General features: G+C 38.3%; 1 protein-coding gene across 4 annotated transcripts in view; it reads left to right on the top strand.

Annotated features, from left to right (window-relative positions):
* The first annotated feature begins 677 nt into the window (after nt 1-677).
* LOC132785400 (sodium-coupled monocarboxylate transporter 1) overlaps nt 678-19,033 on the top strand; it is a 38,301-nt gene continuing 19,945 nt past the window's right edge. Inside the window, exons 1-2 of one of the 4 annotated variants that reach the window (XM_060791488.1) lie at nt 678-846; nt 3,046-3,139. Coding sequence is in view for 1 of the 4 variants with exons in the window: in XM_060791486.1 (XP_060647469.1) it covers nt 16,736-16,770 (35 nt within the window). In the remaining 3 variants the exon portion in view is untranslated. Of the gene's footprint in view, nt 847-3,041; nt 3,140-15,829; nt 15,916-16,668; nt 16,771-19,033 lie in introns of those variants that run through there. The other 3 variants (XM_060791487.1, XM_060791489.1, XM_060791486.1) reach the window with 3 other exon arrangements.

Below are 19,033 nucleotides of genomic sequence, written 5' to 3'. Positions count from 1 at the left end.
CTGTGAAAAATGATTCATGGACAAAGTGTATAAAATGCATTTTCCAATAATAAACACGGCGCAGACGCCCCCAGACAAACGCCATGGACTTGACTCTGTCGATAGGCAATTGCTTAATTGTGCAAAGGGCAGCCGCCAATTGTTGATGGTATTTCGTTGACGTTTGGCGACTAGCGCGTGTTGCATGTGCCCATTATTTTGCCGTGTGTATATACACCATACACACACATATTTGCTCAACCCATTGACATCGCAGCGAGTCCAAGTGCAGTCAAGTGTTACAGAGATGCTGAAGATGCGACTACGATCGGTGCTGGACTGTGTATGTAAAAAACCGGCTTGTAAGGCAATTCATTAAACAACACCATACGCATATTTGCCTTTGGCCAGGCCAGGCCAAGATGTGCATTCATTTATTGTACAATAAAATCCAACGACTGCAGCGTTGACTGCGCAGCAAGCTTTAGCGTCGACGTCAACGTCAACGACGACGTCGACGACACACGAACCTTACAGCGACGACGGCGACGATGATGACGACGTTAAACGCAAACGTAACGACCTCTGTCGCACCTGACGTCGCTAACGTCGCGACGTCGAAGCGAGGCGAAGCGTCCGCGACCGCGAACGAGATCGAGCCAACAAAAGCGCCGCCCAAGAGGCAAACGCAGCCGCCGATGACAACAAACCCGTCGTGGCACTCGCAGACACAAGACGCAGCGCGCTTCACCGATCCGATCACAAAAGTGAAAATAGAAATACAATTTCAATAGAGAGCAGCAGAGCAACACAAATAAAATATCACACAACAGCCCGATTGCCGAAATAAAAGTACAAAATCGAAATGTAAATAATCCAAAACAAATGCAAATACGCAAACAATTACTCAATTATGCTTTGAGTGTTGCAATTGCCGTTAGAAATTGTAGCTTAATTTAAAATCGAATCATCAGCAATTCAATCAGTTTAATTTAAGCGATCAACCAATGCATCTGAAAATAGAAACGCTTGTTTATCGATTCATCATCATCTGTCGGAACTCTCGAATTTAAAAATAGACAAATTGTCACATTAAAGACACAGATCGAACCCTCGATAGGGTCATCACTCATATGGCTAATTAGCTGCATAGTTTTACCTCCAAGTGACAAGTGAAAATCGTGACAAACATTTAAAAAAACACAAATAATGAAATGAAAAACAAATAAAAGGTCGTCCACACGCGCGCCCTTCGAAGGGCGCTGGGAAACTAAAAAACAAATTTATGTTTGTTTCGTAAAATGTTGTGCCCGAACATATAAATTGCAGTGGAAATTTTTCATAAATACTTTGTGACAACAAAGTATAAAAAAAAAATGATTACGAGGGTCGAACTTTAGTTTCGGATATGGGACAACAACAAATCATCATATAATCAATAAACAAATGTAAATTCGAAATAAAAATTTAGACATTTAAATGCTAATTAAGTGTCGTTAGGGAATTCTTGAGACATGAGAGAAAGAGCGCCGCATAGAAACGGAATATGTTTATAATTTTTGAGTTGATTGAATATGACCAGAATTTTAGCATAATTTGGCGTGAACTCGAACGTGTTTTCGTTAAGGCATTATGCATATGTGATTTACCAGAGAGACGCATTAAAATAAAATATGTCAAATGAATGACTAGAGAAACTGGTTCCCAGCCAAATCCTAAAAATAATCTCTTACAACGAACTGATTATTAAATTATTCATTCTGTTTTACAAATGAACTATGCACCTAGCATACATATGTTATTTACTTACTTGATCTTGGGACAGGTTCAGCCAGTTAGCTAAAGCTAAGTATGAATGTTCCGGTCTAAGTAAAATGAATGAGACGGACGAATGTTTACCTGAACGCTGAACGATGCGATGCGCACACACACAAAACAAAACACAAAACTGTTTAAAAACATTCCGTTAAATTAATAATAATAGCTGTTCGGAACAACAATAAAATGTTTCAATTGCTTAGGGCGGTTGCTATGTGACAGTTTCCGCAAATTATTATTGTTTAGCTTGTTTAGCTGGCTAGCCGCCTATCCGCAATCGCATTAACATCATTTTCTGGTCGCGTAATTGCCCAGCAAACACACACACACATACACTAGCAGAAAGAGAGAAATTAATTAGTGCCTTTATATAAATAAAGCATAAAAATTTTCGTGGCAAATCATTTGACATTCAGGCGCTCACAGCAAAACGACAAGTGCGCGACCAAAAAAAAATCGGGAAAAAACTGTAAAAACAGCACAACAAAAATACAACAGAAACGAAAAGCAACAAGAGAGAAATAATTTAAAAACAGAAACCGAAACCGAAACCAAAACCAAAACGAAAACCAAAATCTAAATCAAAACAAAAATGGCCCCCAAAACCCGCCGGTGACATTAGAAAATCACAGACCGGTCACGTGATTCCCCTTTTTTGTTATCTCTTTTTCTGTTTCTGTGTCTGACTCTGCGCCTGCCCGTGTATCTGTGTATCTGTATCTGCATCTGTCTGTGTATCTGAACCTAGACACCGCACAGTACCTGCTGCATCGCCTTTCACAGACAACTTTTCGTAGCTGTCTCATAATTTGTGGTGATTGCGCGCGTTCGCTTTTAGCCATTTGTTTCTGGTTCTCTTTGTGCTTTGTGTTTATCACTTGTGCATTTGCGACTTGCCACTTTCAACTGCCATTAAAAAGCGAAGGCGAGTGTCGCGTGTGGCGGCCGTTGGCACAGGAAATTATTTCGTTCTTCGAATACTAGATGATGCCCCGATCCGTAGCTGTGCAACTGGCCAATTTATAAACCATATATAACAACATAAGCAAATAATTTAAATTGTTTACAATTTGCAAATGGCGATTAGTGAAACTTGTCATAAAGTCAAACAGTCAATCTAAATTTATACACACTTATTAGCCGCGGGTTAAAATTATCTCGCTATATAATTGATCAATCAAACACACACATTTCTATGTATTTCAATTTCTCCCCTACCTCTTCTTCTATTTCCGCGAAACCAGCCAGACAGAAGCAATTGACGTTTTTTTTATTTGTGATTTGAAACGGATTCGAGTTCATTTGCATAGAGGCGACAGTTAACACCTGGAATTGATTAAAGGTAAGTGTGAATTGATGTGCCATAAGCTCCGCTAACCGTTGTGAAATCACTCACTCTCTACCAGGCACTGGGCTGTGCTGAGTTGAGTGAATCACGCCCGCCCATTGTATGCTCTGTTACACATTTATTTAAACCATCATGATACATTAGCAGCTGCCAGAGGCAACTTGAGTTGAGAAAAAGAAGGTGTGGCAGGCAGAAGGCAGAGGGCAGAGGGCTGAGGGCTGAAGAAGAACTGTCACAGAGCGCAACGACTAAACATGCAACATTTTGCAATGCGTTTGTCATGCAATTTTAATCGCAATCGCATTTTTAATTTTCCTCTTTCCTACCTGTGCCGAGCGCTGTCGTATTTCTATTCCGTTCAGCTCAGAATATACGTGTATACGTCGAATGCGACGCGTTTTTCTCCTGCGGACTTCTCTCGCCGAAGGAAAGAACGTAAAAAAAAAAGAAAAATAAAAGCGAATAAATATTAAATGCAATACACTCTATACACATCCAAGAGACAGCGGCAACAGCAAACTGACAAACAGACAGCCAGAGGGCAGAGAGCAGAATAAAGTGTAGCGAGTCGAGGCAAAAATAGACAGGAGGAGACAAAGCCAAAAGGATAGGGATAGGATAGACTATCTATATACGGGTCGGAGGCTGCATTGGCAGCGAGAGAGCAATGCAGAAAAAAGTAAAGGAGATAGGATACGAGTGAGCCATTTGCATAAATCTACATTTTAACCATATTTCTGTTGGCCTCAATCGTGTTGCCAACAATTGGCCCCTGAATACCGTCTAAACATCGAACTGAAGAACTAAAAGAGTGCGGCATGTTGGTTGAAGTATAAACATAATGTTCGCTTAATGAGCTACATCAATTATAAAGCCCATGTGTCAAACTATCTGACATTGACCAATTAAACTCTGTCGCCCTGTCAGATTGTCAAGCCAGGATTAACCTTTCATAAATATGACAGGCTCCACAGCAGCAGCAAGAAGAGTAAGAGCAACCGCGACAGTCAACCACAGCGCCAAAGGAGCTCCACTCACAACCACATTGACACCCACACCCAGGCAGTCACACATACACACAGACACACACACAGAGACACTCACTCATTACCGGCAAATATTTATGAGCTTTCAATTGAATGCACTCATTAAACATTCACACTCATGAATTTGCCCACTTCAAAGTAGTGCAATAATCCGATTTTTTTTGTTGTATTTCACATGTTCGTTTATTTGCTTTAATGAAAACAAACATTGAGGTACAAAATAAATAAGCATACATATTGATATTAGCATTGAAAATTGGACTTATTTCGGTAGCATTTCTAATTTATAATTGCATAATTTCACAGATGTCATCGGAATTCTCAGAACTTGTTTACACTTAGTTGTAGTTTTATTATTGCCCGTAAAAAGTGTTTTAATCGCTTTGTGGAATAGCCAAATGATAATTAAATTATTGATAGACTCTTCAATTTGTTTACCGAGACTATATTAGTCACTTGGGAGGGGGATTTTAGAAATGGTATATAAAGTCCAAAGGGGATCAAAGGTTTGAAAACTTTCCACGAAACGAAACCCGTTAGCAAATTTTGAGCAACTTATTTACTTATGCAAGTTTGTGTATCCATTAAACGTATTACAAAATTGAAATCCCTGTTTGTTGACTTTTCAATTCTAAAATACTTTGCTGAACAACAAAAAGTCGCTGGCGAAACGCGCGCGACTTTGCGTGTGCGATTTTTAATTACAACAATTTGCTAAGTACTCAATTTGCATGACACTCCAAGCAATGCAAATAATACTAGTAGCTGAAGCAAGAACTATAACAAAAGACAGAACAAGAGCATCACGTGCTTGTTGGTTCGCGTGACAAACATTTAGCTAAGTGCGATTTTTAGTCAATCTCTTGATTTGAATCTAACTCAACACTGCCTTCCTCCCTCCATTCGCCTCCGCTTACCTGACAAGCAAAATTAACGTCAAATAATTTCAGCATTGACACCTTGCCACTGCCCTGAACATTGGTCAAGCATGCCACTTTTTTCGTAGCTTTTGTTGTTGTTGTGGCAAATAATTGAAATGGAAAAATTACGACTTTAATTAATTTTAACGCGTTCCGCAGTGTTGCCCGTTTGTAAGGCCATAATTGCGACCAAAAAAAAAAAAGCTTTATCATAGTTGTTTATAACAATTCACCGATATTACATTTGGTGTCGCTGATGACGCGCTTTGGTCATATGATGTTAATATTGGTCATTAAAATGTCTTAAACCAATACAAGTTTAAGTAGAAGTCTTGTGTGAAACCAGATTTCACTATTCGAGCGAGATGTGCCACATTTAATCCAATCAATAAAGAATCGCGTTGAGTCATGGACGAGTAGTAGTTGTAGTTGGCAGCAAAAAGGGTTGAATGACTGCTCAAAGGGTTCGCTTACCCGACGATAACTGATTGATTGCATATGACCCAAATTGAATTTCGAATCGATTCTGCCCAATTCGAGTTGTGAGCTGTGAGCTGCAGCAGCAGAAGTGGCAGCAGCAGCAGCGTATTTAGAGCTGGCATGCAAACACAGCAATTGAATTACAATCGAACAAACAACCAAACAAACAAACAGTCAAACAACTGTGTGCGCTGTAACAAACAGCAAGAGCAATGAGAATCGAACAAGGAACAACGAGCAACGAGCAGTGTGCAGCATGCAACGTATAACGTGCAACATGCATGTTGCCAGCAATTATCAATGAAATTCAATAAAATACACTGACAAACTGGATAAGCTCACAGTCTGCATTTGCATCGAGTTCTTTGCTGTGCGGCCAATGAACTCGACGCCACTCGTTATACATATGCAGCAGATAGGGCGTCTTCACTACCTGTTCCATTTCATTTGCTGCAACAACAACAAGAACAACAAGTCAAACGACAAGATGAGCAACAACGAATTATAAACACGACGCCAAAGTAACGCGAACGCGAATCACAAATTAAAAATCAGCTTGCCCGGTAACCTGACCTGCGGCAAATTCTGCTCAGAAAACACGCCTTTCTTCTTCGTCTTCTTCTGCATATCTTCGTTTCTCCTGTTGCATGTAGACAGCCGTGATAAATACGACGACAACAGACAAGAGGCCAACTGAGACATGGTCGATGGTGCGGTGCATCCTCGGACTGTTGTTGCCTGTCATTTCAATGTACTTGCATTTGGCCAAAGTTGAGTTGCAGTCATTTCGCTTAAGTGCTGGCCCAGTCCAACTCCGACCGACTGACTTAACCATCTTTGAGTTTTGCTTTTACACTTGAACAAAAACTGCAGCAAGTTCTTAAAAATATTATCAGGTTGGAAACGAATACAAAAAGGCAGTAGTTCCTGCTGATAGAATAAACTTATTGCAAGTGTTTAAGGAAACTTTAAATAAATATATATTTTTCCATCAAATTCAAAAGATTTAAATCAATATTTTAGCTTTTCATGCTTAAAGCATGAAGTTTCCAAAACTCGTCTTTAAATGAAATCTTTTCATTATGTTAGTTTTTTAAAAATATATTCTTTACCTTTACATTTCGAAATTTTAATTAAGACAAGATTAAAGACTAAACTATTATGCAATTAGTGAAGCGTTTTCATTAACAGCGTTTTAAGCATAATATTACCAAAGCTTCTGAAAAATTGTCTTATTAAAATGAAAACAGCTTAATGTCCAAAAATTGTTTAATTAAACCCTAGCTCTTTTTTCTGTTTTGCTGAGTGCATGCTGATGGTTATTTATTGTTTTTGCCAGGGCGTTGAATTATTCCATGCGCCACTTGGGAGCCCGCCCTGGCAGTTCGTTCAAGTTTCTTTTTCATTCTTGCCTCATTTTTGAAGTCCACGCCAAAGAACGTGCATAAAATTGTAGCGCGTTCTCTAATCATAAAGCGCCGCATGCTTTGCATTTTAATTGCGAATCTTTTTATAGTCGTGCTTTATATAAATAAAAGACGACATCAGTCTGTGGCATGCTCGCCGCCCAAAGCAGATAAGCAGATGAGTTAGCTTTTAATTTAAATGCAATTTGTGTGCTCAGAAAATTATGTTTCATTAATGAATCGTCAATGCAAGTGCTTAAAGGATTGAATATATCTATGTATCTTGAGTAGCTGTCAATAAAAATAAACGCAGAGTGTGTGTATATTGAATATAGAGAAGTGGAAAAACTTTTAGCATTATTTTGTGATTGCCGCAATCAGAGACAGTTGTGTTTTTGTGTTAGTGCTCTTAGCTGTTGGATGTTGGCTGGTGATGCAGCAACCCAACCAAGAAAAAAAGGAAAACTAGGAGAATGAAATTGGCTGAGGGAAGAGCGTAGAAATTGTTGAAACCAAATCAGCCGTACAAAATCCATAACAAAGTAATCAATGAAGGCTGCAAGCAAGCAAAGCAGGCAATGCGAGGACTGGCAAACAAGTCGGAAGCCAAAAAACAGTTTCTTGCGGCTGCAATTTGTTGGCCAACACGCCAAGCAGGCAGCCAAGCAACGAAGCAACCAACAAGCCAACGAACCAATGAACCAACAACCAAGCAGCCAAATCAAACAAGCAACTGGGACAGCAGCGACGACGCTTTTCCAATCCTGTCCGCCTCTCTGGCTTCCTTTTTGGCTTCACGAGTTGCTGCCTTGGACTGCGCCTCAATAATAACAACAACAGCAACAACAACTTTCGCATCGCATCGCAATTGCAACCACAATAACAACAACAAAACAGCAAATGCTCTTGATAGTTGTGTACAAAAGTTTACCACCCCGAAAAAGAAAAAAAGAAAAACAAAAATTCTGTTCTAGTTATCAGGCTTTACTGGCATTGGCTTTGCTTTTGCCTTCTGTGACTAGCCAGATGATTGCAACAGCCACTGATTGTTGTTGTTTTTACTGTTGTTGTTGTCGGCAACTAATTGAATTGCTTGTTATCAACACGCCCCAACAAAAGCCCATTGTATGTCGCTGTTGAAGTATTCTTCTCTGCTGTCGCGACCCAAACTGACATTTTCGGATAATTTCGAGTGGAGTCGTTAATCCACATTGAGAGACAAAAAAATGGGAGTAAACTGATAAACTGCAGGGTATGCTTAAGTCGAGCGAACACTCGGCCGCGCAATACTTGTTGTTTGTTGTGCGATTGCAGTCTGCAGTCGACATTTTTCGTACTGCGAAAACTGATTTTAAAAGGCAGCGCACGTGGCGTATGTGTAATGTGCATTGCACAATATACACGAAGAAGAGTTCATGCTGGGTGTTTGCATTTTGCATGATAAAGCCGATTTCATTTCGCCTGACGCGGGCTTTAAATCTGCACAATACACACACACACACACACACACACACACACACGGAGTCGAAAGGGGCCTGCATAATGCCCAAGTCCTGCTCCTGCCGCTGTTGCTGTTGCGTCTTTAGCTCCTGCTGCTGACTGTATTCGTAGTCATGTGTGGTGTTGTCGTCGACATGACGGCAACGCCTTCGAGCAACACACACAGGCAGGCAGGCACACACACACACAAACAAACAACACGCAACATTCTCATAAAAATTAGAGCCTGCTCCGAGTTGAGTTCACTGCAGAGCAGCTAAGTTGAGCTCTTGATGGGGTCTCAAGTGTGCGGCATGAGCAGAGTGCATGTTGCATGCAACATTGCTATTTATGAACTCAACGAGACTTCTGCTGCTCCTGCTGCCGCACCCTTGTCTGTGTGTGTGCCTCCGACATGCGCCATAAATCGCAGCAGATAAATTTCATTCTTGGATCTCGTTTTGCTTTTGCCAGTTCGGGCCATGTCTGCCCTTTGGTCAGCAAAGAAAATATTATTTTGCATACTCTGCCAACGAGTTGGCTTCAACTGAATTTATGGCCATTTCGACAGAGCAAATAAACATTTATAGTGTTTTATAATTGAATACAGAATATATTTCAGTTGAATCAACTATTTAAATCAGTCAAGTAAACTATTAATTTAATGCAGTTCTGCAAAGAATCTTAACACGAAAACAAGCTAGTTAGAAACAGAATATATTTCTTGTTGCATTTATCAGATTATATTCCAAGTTATTAAATAACAAAGATAAAAATTAAATTAGAATCTAGTTACAGAATATATTACTTGTTTGAACACTAAAGTAACAAATAACAATAGAAATAATTTTACTTTGCTCTACTTCTTTTGTAATGCAGCTGAAAACGTATTTGAACTTAGCAGATAATATTAAATACCAAAGATTAAAATTAAATTAGAATCTAGTTACAGAATATATTACTTGTTTGAACACTAAAGTAACAAATAACAATAGAAATAATTTTACTTTGCTCTACTTCTTATGTAATGCAACTCCAAGTTATTAAATACTAAAGATTAAAATTAAATTTAAATCTAGTTACAGAATATATTGCTTGTTCAAACGTTAAAGTAAAGTAAAAACACAATAGCAATAATTTTACCGTGCTCTCTCTCTCTCTCTCTCTCTCTAATTCCCTTTGTAATGCAACTGAAAACGTATTTGAGCTTCGGTGCTTTGAGTTCTCAGCTCGCTTCCTGTTTAACAGACTGGGTCAAAATCGTTCACATGCTCCTTTACACCAGGCAACACTCGCACACACACACACAACCACACACTCACATTCACAGCGAGTTGCCCATTTTATTTATGTCAATCTTCAGGCTATACTTGTTGGCCCGTTGTCTTGGCTTGGTTTGGGTTGCCTGGGCTTGCCAGTTACGGAACTTGGCCTGCCTCTTGTAGGCCCTGGAAATGCACATATATGAACACATACACACACTCATACTGGTACAATATAAATAATCAGCGGACAGAGATGGGACCACGCCCCCTTCCTGCTATGTGTGCATTATGTGGGCAATGCGGTGAAAATGTATTTCACTCTTTTGCACTCTGTTGCGTTGCATCGCAATTTCATTTAATTATTTATGTTAAAGTTTATTTTTTTAATTTTCGCTTTAAATATCTCTGATAGTTTTCATTTGCTCGCATTCTCATTATTGTTGGTTCTGTTGTTGTTATGGTTGTTTGTTTTCTTTGTGGCTCTGTGGCTCTTTGCATTTTTAATGAATTTAAATTAATTACATTCTTAATGTGACCATAATCCCTGCCATGTGTTAAATGACTTTTGAATTTTTTATAAATACGGATTAAATTATTTTCATTTCGGTTTCTGTCATTTCTCTTACCAACGACGACAAAGCACAAATATTTACATGCGATTTTGCGTCTCGATCCCACGGCTAATGATATTAACAATCGCTTCGAAATATTTCTGCGATTACTTTAAATATTTTCATTAAATTCAACTTAAATGTTGGTTTCTCTTTCGTTTTTTTATTCCACTTTTTTGGGTTTTTAATGGGAAATGCAATTTAAATTGTGCAATACGCTTCGTTTATCGCTTGCATCTCTCAACATGAACACATTAAAAAAAAGATAAATAATTAACAATAAACGGAAAATTACAATTTCATATAGTAGTCCACTGTCAATTGAATCCGCTGCCGAAGGGACGTCCGGTTCGACTACGGGTTATATCCCAGCTTGAGCCGCAATAAAATTCTACAGCAATTACCAATTTTTCTGTTGCTGTTTCAGTTTCTGTTTCTGGCTGCTCTTGGTCACATTTGCAACATACATTTAATTGCTTGTCAGTGTGGTGCAGCACATTCCAGCACAATTTTTCTTCTCGTTACTGTTGTTGTATTGTTGTTTTTTCTCGCAGTTACTGCTGATGTTGTTGTTATTATTATTGTGGTTTCGGCATTTAATTTGCTGAACAGCGTGCGCTTGTCACAATAAAAATCAGTCAAGTGCAATTCGACCCCCGAGCAAATGCATCACAGCCACAACAGCAACAGCCGGCAACAGCAACAGCAACAGCGACTGCAGCACTTCGTTAACCTCGACATTGCCTGGGGCTGAGGGCTGAGGGTTAAGGGTTTCAGAATCGTGGTCATTCCGTTTGCCACTCCACCGATGCCACTAACAGTGGCACTCACTCTTACCGCCTCTGAGTGGTTGCAACGCATTGCAACGTGTTGGTCAGCGAGTTACTCGCTCAGCGTATGGCATTTTTGACAGCTTCACACGTACGTGCACACTCACACTTACATCATCACGCACTCAGCGAACATGAGAATTCAATTTGTTGATAAAGAACAATCTATTAAATTTGTAAGGCTTACATGTGTTAACAACAGTTCAATCAAAGATAATATTAATGTTTGATATGTGTTAACCACATTTCAAGTGCTTCGTTTTGCTTTGATTCTATTCTCATGCTTTGATGCTATTTAAAGCACCTCAACTCATCTACTTATAAGGAAGATGACACAAAGGTATTAAAATATGGCAACCTTAATTTGATTATCATAATAATAGACATTAATAACAATAAAGTCAAGTATGATTATCTTTATGATTTCAAATTTATATTTCTACTAGTTCAACAAGCAATAAATTTGCCTTGTACAAGTTTTTTCGGTTGTCGTGTGTATAATAAATGCATTTAAACATTTTGTTTACGACCTGTTCACCCAATTTGTTAATTAAATGACAATGATTGCTAAATTATGTGAACAAACCTAATCAGATCAACTGATGAAGAAATTCTCAACAAAGCTCAAAGCTATTCAGAATTCGTATTCCAAGTATTTATAGTAATTATTTGAGCGCTGCAATCAAAATTAGAAATTAAACCATAATTATTGAAATTCACGTGAAATTTGTATTTTTTAATAGCGAGTGAAACATTTTACACGCGAAAAACACGTAGATGCCAGATGACTGACAAGATAAAGTCACTTAACAAAAAGATTTGATTGTAGTTTTTGCAATTTCACAAAAAATGACGCATGCAATGAAAAGGCCTTGCTCTCAGTAATTCTAGGTGACTTTGTGATTTGATTAAATTAATTAGAAAGATACCAAATGAAGTACATTTTAAATAAATAAATAGTTTTGATAGTTGATTTATTTAGCATCCGCTGTAAGCATTATTATGGCTTCATTCAATTGTGGCAATTAGTGTTATCATTATCATTATGAAACTGTTTTATATAAGCCACAAGCATTGTCATAACAGTAATTTATTTACTCTATTTCAAATGAAATTAAATGTGCAAGCACATCAGCAAATATCACCTAAATTCATCTTTTTTGAGTAGCAGAACTTCATAATTATTTACGCAGTTTGCTTTTCATCGTGAGTGAATCAATATATCCAGTGTTATTCAATATTGACACTCTCCGTTTCGAATTTGTATTCCGACCTCTAGGGGCATATTCGTATTGTTGTTTAGACTTCTGTGTGTCCAATTAACAAACTGTAAACAGCAATAACAGCAACAATTACTTTCCTCATAACAAACTCAATGTAGCTTCATAGTCACAGCTATTAGTCATGTTCGTGGAAACTGAAGCAGCAGCTAAATCTAAAGCTGACGCTGATGCTGATTCCAGCTAGCGCAGCTTCCCTCGACTCAAAATTTAATTAACGATGTTGCAGAAAATTAGCATAAATGATTTAATTAAAGGTAAGTGCCAACAAGGCTCGAGACTTGAGACTCCCCCAGTTGCCCAGAGACTAGGCGCAGATTTCAGCCACGACATCCACGAAGCGTTTATAGGAGGGAGTTGACGAGCAGCTGTCGAGTAGCTAACAAAGTCATGTGTTAATTTTTTAATGACATTTCATAAATCTTTTAACACCTCTCCCTCCACCCCACCGACACCTTATGCTGTCAACCAGGCGCCATTCTGTTGTTGCCTTTACCTTTGCGCCTCTTCTCTTTCACATAACTAATGAGTGGAGCATTCAGTATAATTGCTCTCGACTGCATTGATAATGCCACAAAACGTTTGCCAAAACATTTATATATAAATGCCTCGTCTATTTTGCATATGACCAGACAAACGGTGGTAACAAAATACATTCAATGAATAGCAGCAGCAATAAAAGAGTACACAATTCTGTAAAGCACATTGAAATACGTGTAAATTCCCTCAAATCGCACTTTACATATTTTGTGCAATTAGCCAAATGAGAATAACAAATGGAATGGTATTTGCATATCCTGTAAAAAACGACTAAAAGGTATTCTAGTTCGCAAGTTGAATATAAAAAGTTTTACTGGGTATTTTCATATCGAGTTCTCCCACTCAAAAAATTTCTTTCCATTTTTTGCAAACGCTTTATAACACATTTATCTACATTTAAGCATAAATAAAAGCAAGAGCGACAGCTGCAAAAATTTAACTAAAATAGTGCTATAATATTTTATGCAGATTTTGTTGGACAACAACGAGCACAATGCACAATAGATGTGCCAAAAGAGGCAGAGCAAATGCTGCGGACAACAATTGAGCTTTGCTTGTTGTTCTTATTATTATTATATTTGTTGCTGTTGCTGTTGCTGTTATTATTATTCCTGTGGCAAATAAATAAAAACCGCATCAAGACTATTGTAATAAAAACATTTTCATTGCGTTTTCAATACGCACAATGAGCGCAGCAATTGCAAATTGATTTGTGTGGTTTTATGAAAATGTACACTCGTCTTTTGTTGACCAATTCAACCCACCCACCAATCAATGCCACCACCCTCACCACCCTCTTCTCTCTTCTGCACGGACAAGCATAACAGTGTAAAAATGACCAAAATCAGCAATACTATTCATATTTATGTTGCATATATTCAGTGGAGCAAACTTATGAATTTTTAATTACGTTTTCGAATGCTGCATTTTGAAGTGTAATAAAATAACTTGAAACAATACCAGCACATGAATTGAACATGCTTATTTAAGTTACCAACAACACACAAAGTGCATTCTGTACAAGGAGGTCAAGTCTATGAAATATTTATAGAATACTAAATGCACTTCATTGAATACTACTAATAAAATATCAATGAGCACAATGCAAATGTTGAATATGTTTCACTATTTGTCTGCTAAACGATTTGTTTAACAATAAACACCACAAGAGAATTGTTAATTTCGGTTTGACGACCGATTAATACTCTAACTGGTTTATTTTATTATCATTTTGCAAATATATTTGAGCTATCAAACACAGTATAAATTATCTTGACTTTAATTTGTCTACTCAATCTTCTCAATCGTGAACTTATTGGATTATTGACTTATTATGATCAATAATAATATTTTGAATGCCAACACGATTTTCCTGGAAATCTATTATGCGTTTTCAAGAATCAGTTGAACATTTGTTCGTCAAAAAGAAAAAAAGCATGAGTAAAGGGGAATATGCAAATAACCCTCGAGTACTTAGTACAGGTGTCTAAACAAGATTTTGGGTACTTTATCGAATTTTCGACCGGGGAATAACATCCAAGCATCTGTTTCGATCTATTGTGACCATGTGAAACGTCGTCGAGCTGTCAACTTGTGACGTTTGCAATGTAACAGCTGCTGTCTATTGTCGCCTCCCTTTTATGATTATTGTTTAACTTTTTTGGCTGCTTTGTTTTGCTCTGACTTAACATAATAAAGCCAGCGTTTGTTAGTTAAAAAATCAAAAATTTGCAAATGTAACAAAACCTTTTAACGCAATAACGTAAATTTTCATAAATTCGAAACTTTACGCTAACCCAGAGAGGTGGCCCATAAATTCCATGTACGCAACTCTCATGCAGTCAAAAATTCAGCTTATGCCCTCTTTTATATTTTTTGTTGGCTGCTTAAGCCGACGCGACGTCGGGCAACAACAAGAACAAAAATTTGGCTTATGTACAATTTTAGGCTAATGAAAATTTATGAAGTTCTCTGTGCGGAAAACGGAACGCCTCACTTAAAATTATGAAGTTGATACTTTTTGTTGTTGTTACTACTGTTGTTGGTAACAACTTTTGTGTTTGAAATTAAATTATGGCTCATTATTTATTGTGGAATCATAAATTACGAGTGCGAGTATGGTTTGCCATTGGCTAATCCAATATATCACAGCGTCTAACCAGCTCATAGTTGACGGTGGAGGAAGCACTGCAAATGCAGCAGCGGAAAACAAAACGGGATAAACGGATGGGCAAATGAGGAATGCGTTGTGATGCACAACGAATCACGGACAGAACTAGCCACAACTGGTGCATCATTCCGGGCATGCCATTTTTCACTGGAGAAGATTAATAAGCCAACCATTAAGATAAGTCAACAGAACCTACAGACTAATTTGTGATAACGCTGCGTATACTTTACGACCACAGCCCCACACAGCTGTGAAAACACTTCCGATGCATTTCGCCCAGTTCAGGATGCCTCATTCAATCTTCAGCTTATCTGCTATCACCACACTATCACCTCGACCAACTGACTGACTGACTGACGTTAATAGATTACGTGAAAATGATGCTAAGATTAAATGGTAAATGTCTTTTTATGATTCCATAGACGGGCAAACATTTGCCTGGTTGTCTGGAACGCGATTCCACTTAACTAATTACATATTTCAAAACAACAAGGGGTTGAACAAATGGAAAAAAACACCTGTGGCAATCGCGCGTACTCGGTATTTGATTAAATATTTTCACAATAAATCTCGTGAGTCGCCCGACACCCAAAGAAACCGCAGCAGAAGTACTCACACAATATATAAATAGGTAACCGGGATGCCGGCCGTATCATTTCATTTTCAATTTGGCACCGTCAAGTTGATTTTCAAGTGCGTTTCCCGTTTACAAATAGAAGACTCTGCAAATAACTCGTTATCACGTGAGTGTCTAAGTCTCCCAGACTGACTACGTATACGTTATATTTTGTTTGCCATTTATTCTTATTGATTGACTTAGTCAGCGATTAACACGGCGTTTTGGTAATATTTGCACAGCTGATGCTGTATTTTTTTAATTTTTTATTTTGGTGAATCTACCCTAGAAATTTATCAAGTGAAGTTTATTTATTTTTGTATTTTACAAAGTTAGATAAAATATAAAATAGTAAATCGAATAGGAAAAGTTTAGATAGTTTCGAGAATATGTTTATTTTAAATTTAATTTAAAAGTCTATAGTACATTATTATCAAAACAAGTTAATTTCCTATAAGAATCAAAAATCAATTCGTTCCATTACCTTTCCACTTAAATTTAAATTGCAATGCAATTTGTTTTGCTAACACTTAATTATCGTCAATCATTAAAAACTAGAAGTTTAATATCATCTCAACTCAATCAATTACTGAGTATCTTGACAGCAATAATTCACAATTTAACGTGCCAAAAATGACTAGAGCCTACCATAAAGTATTACTCATCCATTTCTCATGCATACGTCAACTTTTAAGTTGATCTGGAACAATACACAAGCTTGGCTGCTGAATTAATTCAAGTATTATCGTAATCATGCGAGATATCAGGTTATATTACGCATAAACCATAAACATTTGTATAATGAAAATAGACGCAGAAGTTCATGTTTAATGGAGCTCAACTAGAACATTCAGTAGCTCACCTTTCTCAGCAACAGTTACACTTGAACAGCCGTTGTTGCTGCTTACGAATACGAATACGCAAACGAATACGAATCGGAATACGTGATGAGTGTGGCAGAGGCAAATGGCAAATATTTTGGGTAAACCATCACAAACGAAATATGGGTTATTAGTACAAGTGTTTTTCTAATCCGGAAGATTCGGTTAAAGTCCTTGGCTCAACTTCGTCAAGTAAAGTTGAGTTGAGTTGAGTTGAGCTGAAAAGGAAACGGAGGCGGGGCGGAGGCGGAGGCGGCAGGAGTCTTAATGAGTTAGCAACCATTATGACACAGACAATCTGAAGTCTATGCAAATTAACTCACTTTGCTGGCATACAACTTTATTTAAGTTCGTTACGTATGCGGGCGACCTTCGACCCCAACAAGTGCCAAGGCACAACAGGAATATTGCCATCGAGTTATGACAAAAGGCAGCAACGACAAGAGCCACAGCAACAACAGCAACAACAAACAGCAACAGCAACTACAAGTGCAGCCGACAATGGCAAACAACGCCCACTTGGCTAATAAATGATGTGGCCGAAATGGGACCTGAGAACAACAACCACTTCCTCTCTGAGGAGCTGCTCTCCACGTCCAAACGCACACACACACACACACATACAGAGACATACATTGTAGTGGGTTTTGTTGGTGTTGGTGACGCTGGTGCTGCTGCTACTGCTGCTGCTGTCAATCAAGACGTGCAACGTTTTTAGCATAAACACAAAGTGACTTTGTTGTTGCTGGACAAGCTGCTGTTGTCAAACTTTGTTGTTATTGTTGTTTTGAGCTTTGCTGTGTGTTGTCGTGTAATTGCTGTTACGCTTTACCAAGTTATTAAGTGAGTTTGTTGTTGCTGTCGCCGCCGCCGCTGCTGTTGCTGCTGCTGTTGCAACATAATCTTCTGATTATGACAACTTGCCACATCTTTGCTGCTGTCCTAAGCGAAACGTAAATTACACTTGAAAAGTTTATGCTCAACGTGTGAGTGTGTGAGTGCCAGTATGTATGTGTATGTGTGTTGGTGTTGTTGTGTGTGTGTGTTGCCTACTTTCAAGCTTCTAGCTTAATTGATATGAGAAATTAATTTAAGTTTTGTCAACGCTGCACTTGAGTTTGCCAGCAAATTGGCAATTTACTCTTGCCGCTTTCGGCATTCGTGGAATGCAACACTTGCCACATGCAACGCTTGCCGCTTGCTGCTTGCCACTTGGCGCCAACTGTTGCATTCCAATGTTGACTAAATGCCATGCCAGCCAGGTAGCCAACTAATTACCTTTAATTATAAATTTAACTGCAAGCGAAACATGATTTTGTGCAGCTGACACGACACGCGTCTCTCATCCATCAAACGGCTGACGTATGAGAAATTTCTACCAATTGGTTTCTACACCCTACCCAAAAAAAGAAGAGAGTATGCTGAAATCATTAATGGAATCACTTACAACTTTATGCAGAGTATTCGATGTTGTCATACGACACTGTGATTGCGGTTGTTATTGTTGTTTTACGTGCGTAGGCGTTATGATGGCTTATCAATTAAAACTGCCACCCGGAGTGGCATTGAAATTGAAGTGCACACTGTGCTAATTGCCCACTTTTTGTTGTCAATTAATTGCTGCGTGGCAGCTAGGAGGGAAGGGAGGAAGGGCGGCTGCATTCATATGTAAATAACTCTTTCATAACATTAATTGCATATTGATAGTGTTTATTTGTTTGAAACTGTTGTTTGTTTATCTTTCAACTTTTTAAATGATTCCAACACGTTTTATATTGTAAATGCCGCTGGTTAATGCGTGCCTCACTCCATCCATCAATTGCTCAAGCAATCAATCAAACGGAATATCTATTAATTATGCAATCGTAGCACAGAGAGCGAGGGCTGGACTTATAAACTTGTCATTAGCCGCAGTTTTCAGGAGGCAACTTAATTGCTGGTCCTCAAGTTGTCAACACTTTGCCAACTGTTAAATGCAATTTGCGTCTCATGAATATTTATGCCGAAAAATATAATTAAATATGCTAATTACTGCTGATTGTACGCAAATAATTGTGTACAATCATTTGAAATTATAATTCGAGCAACGCTGATGGCAACGTTGATGCCCAAAACAGGAAAATCGCGAGACTCTCTCTTAAGCCCTCGAAACACGGCTCCAAAACAAAACAACAGCGAGGAGCGAACAACAACAGTCCAAAAGGATAACACGCATTTGTAAGCTGACAATTTAGCATAAATTCAAATGAAAATCTACAACAATGTTGTTTAATAGAACCAGAGGGGAGAACGCAGCGCAGCGCGACAACTGCTGCTGTTGGACGGGCAACTGTTGCCAATTTCAGGAGTGGCCAAAATCAGGAA

This window comes from Drosophila nasuta, chromosome 2R (genome assembly GCF_023558535.2).
Source record: "Drosophila nasuta strain 15112-1781.00 chromosome 2R, ASM2355853v1, whole genome shotgun sequence".
NCBI classification, from domain to species: Eukaryota; Metazoa; Arthropoda; class Insecta; order Diptera; family Drosophilidae; genus Drosophila; species Drosophila nasuta.
Note: the sequence above shows the minus strand (reverse complement) of the source record. Positions and strands in the feature narration are given on the sequence as shown.